Source organism: Lonchura striata, chromosome 2 (assembly GCF_046129695.1).
Source record: "Lonchura striata isolate bLonStr1 chromosome 2, bLonStr1.mat, whole genome shotgun sequence".
Lineage (NCBI taxonomy): Eukaryota > Metazoa > Chordata > Aves > Passeriformes > Estrildidae > Lonchura > Lonchura striata.
In genome coordinates, this window is record NC_134604.1 from 3,697,639 (window position 1) to 3,711,076 (window position 13,438).

General features: G+C 42.5%; 1 protein-coding gene across 1 annotated transcript in view; it reads left to right on the plus strand.

Moving 5' to 3' along the window:
- CD96 (CD96 molecule) overlaps positions 1 to 13,438 on the plus strand; it is a 29,273-nt gene that overhangs the window by 13,180 nt on the left and 2,655 nt on the right. The window contains exons 3-8 of the mRNA XM_077790528.1: positions 601 to 656; positions 2,537 to 2,627; positions 3,986 to 4,162; positions 5,327 to 5,380; positions 7,032 to 7,076; positions 7,952 to 8,026. Coding sequence (XP_077646654.1) covers positions 601 to 656; positions 2,537 to 2,627; positions 3,986 to 4,162; positions 5,327 to 5,380; positions 7,032 to 7,076; positions 7,952 to 8,026 — 498 coding nt within the window. The remainder of the gene's footprint in view (positions 1 to 600; positions 657 to 2,536; positions 2,628 to 3,985; positions 4,163 to 5,326; positions 5,381 to 7,031; positions 7,077 to 7,951; positions 8,027 to 13,438) is intronic.

Consider the following 13,438-nt stretch of genomic DNA (forward strand, 5'->3'; position numbering starts at 1 on the left):
TGATAGCTTTAATTTATACAACCAGCTGTGCCCAGAATCAAAAGGCTGCAAAAGCAGAAGAAAACAGCTTTTTGTTTCATGTGGATGTGGTCATCAGTGCCCTGCATCTGGGCTTCCTGGAAGGGCAGGAAGATCTGTGGGGGTCACTGTCACACATCTGGCCAGGCAACAGCATCTGGGTGGCTGGCATCCAAAAGCAATCAACATTTGGGGGATGGCTGCAGCCTTTGGGGATAGCTTTGGCAAGCACACAGAGGAAGCAGAAACTGGGGGGGGTGTGTGATTTCATGGGGCCCAGGATGGGTGGCAGAGCTGCAGGATGGTTTCAGTTCATTTCCCCAGAAAAGCCACCCAAGCCTAGCTGAGATAGGTGGTGAAATGCATCCCGGATCCTGTGGCAATAGCTGCTGATACAGCCTTGTAAACCACTTCCTTGGCCTCAAATTGCAGCTGTAAGCACTTTTATCTTTGCTTGATGTGTGGCTGGAGGTAGGATTTAATTTCCACTCTTCTCATGATGCAAGGCTATTGGTGTTATTAGAAGCTGTTACTGTGGTCTGTAGTGTCCATTTCACTAATACATTTATTTTTGCCTTCCAGCTTACCCTGAGATCCTCATTAGCCTGGAGAGGGGCTCAGCCAGCACCTCGCAGAAGGTGAGCAATTTTGGGGCAAAGAGTGGTGCCTGTGACTGCCAGCAGTGCCAGGCAAGCTGAGATGAATCAGGCACAGGAGGCATCCTCCAAACTGAGCTCACAGGGCAGCAGGCAAGGCACGGAGTTACCATGAGGTGCCCTTTCCTCCCAGCCACCCCCACAGCACTGAGCACAAACCAGGGCCAGCTAAGCACTTCCCTGGTGTACAGACCTCTGTTTCAGTTTTGGTAATGGCAAAACCTAAAAGCCTGCTGAATTGCACTGGCCCATGCTTGGCATAAAACAGATTTGTGGCTCGTATGACTGACTAGTAAGCCTCTCTGGCAATAGCAGTGGTGCTTTGCTTCCTGTTCCACCTCTCCAAGCTAAAGCTTTTGAGCTGCAAGTTTCTCAAATCAAGAAGGTTTTCTTTGGAAATAGAGCTTGTGGGCAGGCAGAACCTTGTACTGTCCATAACCACCCACTTCACAGAATCCATCAGTCACTTGGTGCTGCAAACTGGTAGAATTTTCCTGGTGACCTATTTCTGGGTGTGGTGTTGGACATTTCAGGCTTTTGTCTGCACTGTCCCATTGAACAGGGCAAGGGGTGCTGCTATCACAGCACTGGGCAATAGAAACTCTTCCAAGAGCCTCTGTCTGTTCTTCACCTCCAAACAAATGCAGGCTTCTTTTTACTTCTCTTTTCTGCCTTTTTTTTTTTTTTTTTTTTTTTTTTTTTTTTTTTTTTAGTGCTTAAATCTAGTGAGGATTTCAGATTTCTATTCCTTCACAGGAAGAATTGATAAAGTGTTATGACCTAAAACTACCTGAAAAATAAGGGAATAATGAAGAGGAAAATAGGAGAAAGCAATTGCACTACAAGCTGAGGTGTAGTTTACCATGGCAGGGAAAGAATTTCAGCTGGATAGTTTCAGTTTTCACACCGAATGATCGACTTCTGCTGGCTTCAATACATCAAGCTTGGTTTCAACTTAATGTGGGAACTGCTTTCCTTGAATGAGGGAGCAAGAGAGGTTTGTGCTGCACGAGTAGCACATGCTCTTTTCTTCTGCTGGAAAGAACAATGCCATTTCTCTTCTAACAATGTTTAGTGCTCAGCAGTGTCATAACCTGCTAATAAATTACTTGAGAATGTCGAGGCAGCATGAGGATGAGGCCTCTCACCCTGCTAGTGCCCAACCCTTCATCTAGCCTTGATTTTGAGGTCCTGCCCTTCTGTTGTTTGCTGAGAAATTAAACAGAGCACAAACACAAAGCTTTGGAATAATTGGCATAGAACCAGGACTACTGCATTTAAAATGTCCAATTCCTTGTGATTTTTGGAAATGTCATACATATTATGTCTGAGACAGAGGTATCCAATTTTGTATATTCAACATTTTCATTGGGCTAGGCAGCATTTTTCATGGGAATTATCCCTTTATCTGCCTAATGAAGAAAGGGTTTACGTGGCAATCAGAAAATGTCTCATTCTCATCACACACACTGTGCTCGTTATCAGTTCCAGTGCTTTTTGATTTTTGTGACAGACACAAAGTGAGCATTTGTCACTGGGAACAGGACAGTGGAGGTCATTCTACATCTCTTCAGCCACAGCACAGGACTGGAGGGACTTGGAGTTCTGACACCCAGGGCAACAGGACTGTCCCTGAGCCCTGACTCAGCAGTGTCTGCAATCAGAAAAGTGAGAGGAGTGGGCAAGAAACACAAGACAGAGAAAGCAAGTGCTTCCTTCCAGAGCAGGAGTGTGAGTAAGCAAGCACTGGCCATGCAGGAGTTTGGAAGCTGGCAGCCAGGAGGAAAACAAATATATGTGTGTGTGTGTATATATATATATATATATATGTAACCTAACACCTGCCTTGTGCTGCCCCACAGCCTAAGGTGAGCTGTGTCGTGAGGAAGGCGTTTCCCAAGCCAAGCCTGCAGTGGTACATGGACAGAGCCAGCCTGGAGGAGCAGCCTGGAGGTAAAGAACCCATCCCCAGGGAAACAGCACAGCTGCAGGAGTGGCTCCCAGGGAAAACCATGGCTCTTAGCCACTTCTGCCACAGGGAACCTGTGTGTGTCTATGTGGCTGAAGGGGAGAGCACCAGCCCTCCTCAAAAGGAAACAGATGGAAAATGTGACCAGAGACCCCTGCCAGGGGTGGGAAATATGGTTTGGCATGACTGTCGGAACTCAAAATGTCCCTCAGACATTTTTGGAGGTTCCAGGCCCAGGTCAGAGGCATTTGAGACCCTGGCAGGCAGCTGGAAACAGCTGTGATTTTGGGTTTGAGCCATGGAATGATTTACCAACCTTGCAGGAAGAACAAGAAGCCACAAAAGTTTAGATATTAGAGTAGAAGTAGTCACAAAGTAGAGGAAAGAATTTGTGAGTGCTGTACAGGGGGGGTTTGGTTTTGTACATGGGGGTCAGAGGTTTTAAGATGGATTTGGGATTTGGGCCTGCCCTGTCCTCCCTCTTTGTTCTTCCTTACCTCCATGTTCTTGGTGATGTTGGCACTCACAGATTGGTTTAGAGTAGAAAATCACAATTTAATATAGGTAATAGGCATTGGGGAAAAACTGTGAACATGTAACACGTAATGTACCATATAAAAGATAGAAAATCACCATTTAATATAGGTAATAGGCGCTGGGGGAAAACTGTAAACATGTAACATGTAATGTACCATATAAAAGATAGAAAATCACCATTTAATATAGGTAATGGGCATTGGGAAAAACTGTAACCATGTAACATGTAATGTACCATATAAAAGATAGACAATCACCATTTAATATAGGTAATAGGCACTGGGGAAAAACTGTAAACATGTAACACGTACCATATAAAAGATAGAAAAGCACCATTTAATATAGGTAATGGGCATTGGGGAAAAACTGTAAACATGTAACACGTAATGTACCATATAAAAGAGAGCAGCAGCCCTGGGTGGGAGAGAAGAAGCAGTCGGGGTCAGAGAGGATGTCAGGGTGTGTGTGTGCCTCTGCCTGAGCTGTGAGCAAACCACAGCAGCCCCAGAAGAAAATCTTTTAGATAACTTGCAATAAACTGCCTTGAGATCAAACAACAAGAGACTGCTGAGCTTTTTTTTGGAAGCACGGGTTGGAGGAGAGACTTTTCCAGCACACGGAGCCACCCCAAACCAGGGTGAGCTCTGGCAGCATGACCACACCGTTCTTGCAAATCTTTGACAGTGTCTCAGCAAAGAAACCTGTGGCTATATAAGCCTGCTTTCCAGTACTAATATTTTCTGACTTAGAGTTTGGAGTGTAACAAGAGCATCTTTTCTTTTTGTTTTTGTGTTTCTTTCCCAAGAAATTTCTGTGGTACAAGAAGACTTGCAAGACAGTGAAGGTTTCTATGAGTTGAGATCAACACTGATGCTGCAAGGGACCCAGAAGACACATAAGACATTCTCGTGTGTGTGTCTGTTTCCCTTCCTGGGAAATGAAACAAGGAATATTTCATCAGAAGAAATATTTGTTTCCTTCGGTAGGTTTTTCTTAGATAGGACACATCTAAAATTTTAAGAACACCAAACACATGTATTCTCTTGCTATTTAAAATATTGAAGAAATGCCAACAGTATAAAAGCTTTATTTTACAGGTTCATCACGCAGCTTGAACTCTCTGGCAGGTTTTTTTGCCTCTGAATGAGCTAAGAAACTTCTGCACAAACAGAAGAATTTGTTTGCTTAGGCAGAATCTCGCTGTACTTCCCATACCCAAAAATACTCTAACATAGCCACATGGCACTAGTGAGACATTATAATTATGTGTTTCTCATGGAGGACTCTTGGCTCCCTGGGAAATCAAATGCTCACACTCAAGGCTATGTTATACACCTTCAGTAAAACATGCAAAAGGCTGCACCTCTGTGGACAGTGGAGAAACTCCCCTATAATCTGCACTGCAAGAATTAAGTGCATGATTAGGGAAGTGGGGAGAAATACTGTCCTGCTTTTTGGTGAAAGCAGGAAACTTGGCAGTAGAGTTTTCAGCACCTCTGAAGATGCAGAGTGACTGGTGAGAAGGGCAGACAGATTTCCTTTAGCACCCTCTTGTGCATGCCTCCTCTTCAGGTGCAAATTTATATTTATACCTTTTTAATTTATTTTTTTTATTATTATGTATGCTCCCTGCTGCACAGACAATACAACTGAGCTGCTGACCCCTTAGCAGCACCTAGGGGCACATCACCTACCATGGCAACTACTTGCAGCTCAGCTGGGTTCTCTTGTGGCTGTGTATATTCCTATTGATATGTTTTTCCACAAAGAAACTCTGCAGCAAAAGCCACAGCTTACTCCTCTGGAAACACAACTTCAGAGGGGAGGGAGATAAATCATAATTTTTTCTCAAAAATGACTCATTTCCCCCAATTTGCAGTTTTCTAGAAATGTATTCACGTCGAAGAGCTGTCAGTTAAAGCAGTCTGTGTTCTTGCCTGCAGGCTATGCTCATGCTAAGACAGTTCCACTCTGTATAAAAATGTTAAAGTATTTAAATGTGACAGAAGGGAAAGAATTACATTAATTCTCAGCCATCCCTTCTGTGAAGGTGCACAATATGACACAAGCCCAAACTAAATTTTCAGCTTTTATAACTACTTTTAAGAACTGCTTTAATTTTTCTCTTTTTTTTTTCCTGTCACAGACAATAAATCTAATGAAGCATCATCTGAAGTTTTTACAACCACCGTTTCAGATGGTAGGATAAGTTAGAGAATGAAATAACTTGGGTTGTGTTTGAGGTGTGTTTATAAAGTCCTAAAGGTATTGTAGCACTTACTACTCTAAATGGGTAGTAAGGAACCCCTTTCTGCAGCTTTGACTTCAGAGAAAATACTACAAACCAATATTTTTGTGATGTAATCTATTATAATTAAGACCAAGCACAATTAAACTCCAGCCTTGAGGGGCACTTAATGTTATTTCTGATGCTTCAGCTGGCATTTGAATATAGCTCTTTCAGTACTGAGCTCATAAGTAAAAATAACAGCCCTGCTAATGGTTCTACCTTCTGTTTAAGCACAGAGCCAAGATCCTCAACAGTTTTGCCATGTTAAAGAATTGATATCATGTTTCTTAATATGTGTAAATTTGGTAAATCCCAGCTCTTCCCCTGCAAGTTTGTCTTATTATCAGCTTATGGGAGTCAGCATGGAGCAGGGGGTTACATGAGAGAAATGCTGTTAAGTAGGTGGCATGAAAAAAAAGTATGTGTTTTGTGAACAATTTCTGCAAGTGGAAGTTGTAGCAGGCCCTGGGGGCTCAGCCAATACCCCACTGGGCACCAGAAAACCATCCCAGATATTTGGAGGGGACTCGAGAGAGGGAGACTTTTTGCTCTGCTGGCATCTGGCCACCAGCCTGCTTTGCCCTGCACGCCCTGCAGGACCCTCTGGGAGCCAGGCACATCTCAGAGAGCCTCACTGCTCTGGGTTTTAGACCTGCTGCATCTTTGGAAAGGAGTCCTTTATGGCAGCCAGCTGCTGTGAAATCCCTGCTAGTGCAGGCAAGGCTAAGCTGAAATGCAAAGGGAAGAGCCGCAGTCACAGGAGGTACAAGTGCTGGCACAGATTTTAGCTGGAGGGTGGATGGCCACCTGCCCATGGTAAAATCCAGTCTGCAGTCCCACCCAATGTCCTCCTCCAGACAGAGGTACTTTCTGGTTGCCTTCCCAGATATATTTTTCTAATGAAGTACGTGAGCTTTAATAGATCACTTCCTTCATGGACCTCTTTGGAGAGACATTATCCATCCTCCTGGTGCCTCAGGAAGAACTTTGCCTCTCCTGCTGGGGAAAAAAAAAAGAGAGAAACCAGACATCTCAGGACATATATGCTGCTTGAGCAGGATGGTGTCTCTGCTAAGCTTGCCTGGGTGGTTAAAAGAGTTTAATTCGAAGGAATAATTCCCCCTCCTCTTCTCTGAGGACTCAGTGAGCACTTTTCAGTGCAGAGTGTCTCTGAAATTTCCTCTCAGAGTTGCAGCCTCATGGATGAAACTGTGCAGGTGCCACCACCAGGTTGTAAATGTATTTTCAGTATCTGTGCCAATACGGTGCACCTCTTTGTATGGAATAAACCCATGTGATTCATTTCTGGTTTTTAAGCTGAGGTGCCAGGGGCTCCGCAGGGTTTTTCCCCAAAACCTTTGTTTCCCTAGGGATTTCTCAACACAGTTACCTCAGATATTTCATGTTTCCTTCTGGACTACTTGTCTGAGTTGTACATGGAAAGATTATTTGGAATTTAAGTCTGATATAGTTTCTTGCTCCTGAACCTTTCAATCACCTACTTTCCCAAAGCAGAATAAACACCTTTCTCATGCTGAATGTTTGCTTTGATTTGTTACAGATTTTGCTAATTCAACACTGGCATCAGCTGTCATGACAGCCTCAGGTAAGGGGGAAAATATTACCTATACAATATATGTAGGATCTCTACTTGGCCACTGCCTAAATGTCACACACACCAAGTCAGGGGTGTGACAGGCAAAGGTCAGTGTGCTCTGGTGCTGCTGCTTGGGAAATTGTGAGCTGGGAGGTCACCCTAGCAGAGTTCTGACAGAAATCTTGATAAAACTGCCACGTTAGGACAGCACATAAAACAGCATGCTGAATATTATTTATCGTTCTTACGTATTTCTATGAAATGGAATAATATGCCTATAAACTGTAAATAAATTTGTTCCCATTGTGACAGAGAGGTGTATGTGATAGACAAGTTAAAGCCATCACTTTTCCTCAACCCAACAGCAGGGCATCATTCCCATTCATTAATTATGTAATTAACTCTGCTGTACCAGAGCATGGGCGTGGATAATTAATAGAACTACCTTCAGCAATTGAGAACAGAAGAGCAGGTGATGTCCTGGGCTGATGTGGCTGTGGCCTTTTGTCATGGATGATTTCTGCCAAGGCCCTGGCTCAGCTGGGGGAGCACCACATTCAAGTGCACACTCCACCCCTCAGCAATCAAACCAAACCCAAATTTGACTTTATACAAAGTCAAACTTGTGTGCAGAAGCAGAAATAAGCAATGCCTGCAGCCAGCCAGCAGGAAAGGGTCAGCATTGATAACATCAGCTTGCCTTGGAGTTGGGAAATGTGCTTTGAGCATTTAGCCTTAATTCCCACGGCAGGATTTCTGCTGCACAATCTGCTTTTACCCAATAGCTACTGCAAGCTCTTCAGTCTAGGTTGTTTTGTGATTTATTAACATTATTTTCTGAAGAACCTATCGACTGAATGTGATGCCATGTTAACTGTCTTTAGAGCACCAGTCGACATCTGTGGCCTCTCTGGATTTCAGAAGTCAAGCAAACTTGAGTCCTGCTTCCACAACACAAGGTAATTAAACTGTTATCTCTCTTGCTTCAACAATGTAGAAGAGAGACACATAAACACAATAATCATCTTACTTTTTTTGAAGAAAGAAATTTAATGTCCACTGAAGTTCTTTTCCTAGTGCTTTACACACCAGCCACTAATCACTGGTTACACTAGCCACTGTCAGTGTAACCACAGTTCAGGAATAAATATATGTGATAATAATGTCTTGATTTTATCTTTTTTAATGCTCTAGGATAGATTCGTTAATTTAGGCAACAGGCATGGAGTGTTATTAGTGTTTACAAAGAAGTCAATTAGTGTTATTATAGTGTTTATGAAAAATACCTACTGTCTTTAGTTAAATATCATTATGAAAAATACCTACTGTCTTTAGTTAAATATCATCCCCAAATAGAACACTGGAGGAAGATACTAAACACAAAGCTTTGGCCTGTCCCAAAAGAGTGCTCTTTGGGAGCTGAATCACTCACCATAAAGCCCAGGGGCTTGCAGAGGTTTGACTGAGATATGCCAAGGCAAGAACACAGATTGCAGCAGTGCTGAAATGAAAGTTTGCTGCTTCCCACACTGCCTTCCCCGTCTCCAAAACAGAGACACTTGCCTGGCTGACAGCAGAACAGCAAAGTTCAGGCCAAGTGGACTGAAAACCCTTCCATCTCAACAAAAAAAATTCAAAATTAAAGCTATAAATATACGATATGAAGAGAGAGGATTCTCCTCGCTGAATTATACATTTTCCCTGGTTGAGGTGGTACAAGGCCAAATTCATACTGTAAGATGGATCTGAGCCATTTTTCTTCTGCAAGTATCCTGGGAAGCAATTGCCTTTTAACCAGTGGTCCCAACGTGTGCCAGTTATGGTGTGACAGCCCTGGGCTGGCACTTCTCTCTGCTCACTGCTGCTGTTCCTCACACTGGTGCCACCATCAGCTTCTTGAGCCTTCTGTTTTACTCTACTGGTTTGGTTCAGTTCCTGGTGGATTTTTTTTTTTGTTTGGTTGGTTTTTTTCTTTTTTTTCTTGTTGTTTTTTTTTTTTTTTTTTGGTTTGGTTTGGTTTGTTTGGTTTGTTTGGTTTGGGTTTTTTTGTTTGTTTGGTTTTGGGGTGGTTTTTTTGTTTTTTGGGGTTTTTTTTCACAAGTTTTTAATGAAAATCTAAGAGGTGGCTGAGAATGCATGAGAGAAGAGTGCACATATATAGGCAAGAGGAGGAAGAGGGGGAGCAAAACCAAGGCTGCTAAAACTGCAGCCTGGTTTTGCTTAGCAGCCACAACTGCTCCATCACTGAGCCAGAGATGCTTGAGCTCTGAGTGATCAGTTACAGCTGCAGTTCACCTTCTCAGGTTTGTTCAGATGGCTTGATGTTTTTCCAAGATGAGACAGTTGTTAAGAAAAACAGATTCTTTTTAGCAAATGTGAAATAGTTCTCTTGGGAAAATGAAGGTCTACATGCTAGCCACCATCTGTCTGTGTTTGAATATCAGCTAAATACCTAGCTGAGCTCTAGAAATCTTAGCACTTAAAAAATGCCTTAAGGAAAATGTCAAATAAGTTGGTATTTGGCATCAGACATTGCAGATGTGACTCTTGTACTCTAACTTTTTCAAAACTTCCTTTTGCTAGTTGGGAAAACAGTTCTGTTTCACTGGAGCTGGTGACATCCTGTCTAAATTCTGATTTATGTATGTTTGTTCATTGCTCTACTGGTTTCAGGCCAAAACAGCCAGTGCACTCATGCTCCTGAGGTTCACCTGAAACTAAGCTGAGATATAAAAATTCTTCAAATATTCTGTCTAAGTTTATTTACCTATCTCAGCAAAACTCCTCTTGAGTTTCTAGCTTGTGATAAGCTTTCAAACCAGACACAGCATTGTGTAACACCTGCTTGAGAGCAGCCAGCAGCTCAAGTAGTAAGCTAAACCTGTTTGACCTCATCAGTCAGAAAACAGGAAGGAAAGAGTTGGGGAAATGAAAAACAAGTGATATGGTTCCCTACAGCAATTTTTACAAGCCTTTGTGCTTTTCAGCAGGAGCACTGACTTCTACCACAGAGGCAAAAGGTGCCACAGCATCCAGTGAGACTTTGACAACAGCACGTGAGTAGACAACACATCTCCTTTGCTTCACAGGACTGCCACAGAGGAGTTATGAAGCCAAAAAAGCAAATGTGGCACCAGCAAAGGTCCTCAATTTGTGATGTCTTTTCTCAGAGCATTAGCTCTGTGGTGCTTATTTTCTGCTGCTAGTTGAGAGTCCCCACATTACCATGCAAAAATTATTACTAAGCATGGAAAAGTCGTGTCTGAGCAGAGGCCAAAGCCACGTGGAGTAACGTACCAGATTTTCAATACCCCATAGAAGCAATTTCCCTCTTGAGTTCCACTGAGTCAGAAGACAAAGGCTTGGGTTTCCAAGCTGTCGAGGATTTGCAGTGGCAAAAGAGGAATGAAAAAACATTTGAGTACCCTGGTTTCATTAGATATATTTATTTTAATAATATTACAATTGAGATAGTTGCTAGGCAAATGTAGTGAGTGCTGAAGGTAGTTTATAGATGAAATAAATTGCCACAGAAGCTAAATAAAATCGCAGAGCAGCAGTGAAATAATGAGATAATGTGAAGTAATAAAGGCTGGTTAATAGAACATTGAAAGACAGCCTCATTAAAGATCAATAAATCAATAAAAAATCCCCTAGGGCAAACATTTTTTCACTAATCTTTCCCTTTAGAAAATCCCTGCTCAGCAGTATCAAGCTGAAAGTGTCTTCCTTTTCTAACATCTTGGTTTGCCTTTGTGCTTTTGGAACAGGCAGGACCTGTCAGTGTGCTTTTGCATTTCCATGGGAGTTGTCTTTTGGCTGAGGCACAAACGTAGCAGCCACTTTCCATTTTGTGAGTGTATTTCTGGTGGAACTCTGGTGTTTATCTACCCTTGTATAACCCACAAGCATGCATTTATACCACAGCCTTGTGACACCTTCTAGTGCTTCACAATTCTCCTCCTGCACAGCTTGCTGGTTGCAATTTTTGCTAAAAGGGTGCTGAATTCCTCTGCTATTTGTAGGGTGTATTGCTCCACTCATCCCCACATCCCTGCCACTGCTTCCCTACAGCTGTGCCTGCCTGAGCAGCAGCTAAGAGATAATGGCCTGGATGGGTTCTTGGTCCAGCAGCTGTGATTGAGAGGAGTTTCAGAGCACACAGGCACCAGTGAGTCTGCTGAGGAATACACAAATATCCCTGTGCCCTCCCAGGGCCACTGGGCTCTACAGCAGTGATTACCATTATCACTGTGGTCCTGGGATGCTCCAACATAAGCCATTGTGTAAATAAGAATAAATAGTGCTCATCCATGTGCTGTATAGAGCACAGTGCTAACACATCTCTAAGTGTATATCCTTTTTTTTTTTGGTTATAACTTTGTAAAATGCCATGCATTTTGCAAATGTGAGATGGGTCATACCTAGTCACAGAAAATCAAAAAGAACTAGTACTAAGTAGAAAGGAACTGAATTAATATCCAAAAATTTGTGGGTTTTTAGAGTGCCCTAAAACTGGACTGATTTTCATATGTCATTTTAATGCATATATACATACACACACACACTTGAAGTCTCAACTTCAATCAAAGCCAGCAAGCATCTCACAATAAAGAGATTTTCTTGGTTCTGTCTGGTTAGTCATGTACATCATTTAAAGCTGGGTTTTTGTCTGGATTTATAAATCAGCAGTTATATCAGAGGCATTCAGGTTCCTCTGTTGTTTCATTTGTTGTGTGCATCAGAGAAAGTCAAAGAGTCCAAAATAGTCACAGTACAGCCTAATGAAGTAGTCACGTACAGGCTTGTAAGATAATTGAAGGTCATTATTTCTTTTTGTACAAATTTGAATGATTCCACACATCAGCAGTGCCATGGGAGCTCTGGTAATGCTGTGCCATTGTCTAATTGAGTATTTTAGCTATTATTTCAGAAGCTGTGAATCTCTAGCTGGAGATGACCAGAAAAAACAGAAATGTATCCTTATGGAGCACTGATCTTAAGCACCAGGAGGAAGGGGGAAAACTGTCTGTAAACAGATGATAGATGATTTTTGTGGTTCAGACAGTACTTGACAGAGGAGACTGAGGTTTTGCTCAGTCATGACACAAGCAGAGACTTTATGTTGCTGCTAAGCCACTTAATATCTTTAGGTTTCTCATTACCATCAAAGAGGTAAAAAGCATATTATTCTCCCAGACAACTGTGCTGCTTAAAGCTGGATCAATGCTGGCTTGCTGGAACATCTTAACAGTCTCCCTCTTTCTTTCTTTCTTTCTTTCTTTCTTTCTTTCTTTCTTTCTTTCTTTCTTTCTTTCTTTCTTTCTTTCTTTCTTTCTTTCTTTCTTTCTTTCTTTCTTTCTTTCTTTCTTTCTTTCTTTCTTTCTTTCTTTCTTTCTTTTCTTTCTTTCTTTCTTTTCTTTCCTTCTTTCTTTCCTTCTTTCCTTCTTTCCTTCTTTCCTTCTTTCTTTATTTCCTTCCTTCCTTCCTTCCTTCCTTCCTTCCTTCCTTCCTTCCTTCCTTCCTTCCTTCCTTCCTTCCTTCCTTCTTCCTTCCTTCTTTTTCTCTCTTTCTCTCCTTCCCTTCCTCTTCCCTCTCCCCTTCCCTTACCTTCTTATAATATTTCATTTGATGAAAGCACATTTTTTTTATCCAACAGCAGGTCATAGGCCAAAAATGTAGGCATCTTGCCAAGTGAATTTTTACACCCTGATCCTGGAATCTGATTTCCTGTTTACAGCTGGGTGAATAACAGAGGGTTCAAAAGACAACCTTCATTTTTGAAAAACCAAGTAAGTCACTAAAAATGTTCTGTGCCTGTATCTTTATAGGTAACCTGTCCTACAGCATCACAGACCAGACAATTTCAGTTACCAGAGGAAAAGATTTCTTTGCTACCAGCAGCCTGCTGAACAGCACTGGTGAGGCATTATCCTACAAATCCTCTTCTTGTAGAAGCACGAAACCTGGAGCATCACATCCATTTGACCAGGGGATTTCAAAAAAAAGGGAAAAGAGATGAAAAGAGGAGTCACAGCTGCTGTATCCTCATATCACAGGTTGTCACAGGCTTTTGGCATTCCAGCCTTCTCCCTCCATCTGCAAGCAAAGTTCAGTGCATGTTTTCATCCAGCAGCAAAATTGGGTCAGTGACACTCTTGTGCCCCAGGGCAATCTGGTGGCTCCTGCAGCGTGGGGGACTGGCCAGAGCCCTGGCTGCCATGGTGGGTGAGACCCAGCCTGGGTGACACACCAGTGTCAGTGACAAAAACAGTGCCAGACAACAGTGCCAGCCAAAAACAGTGCTGGCACAGGGTGGTGACGCCAGCACAACGGGAGGTGCCACGGAGGCATTCCACCCATGGATCTTT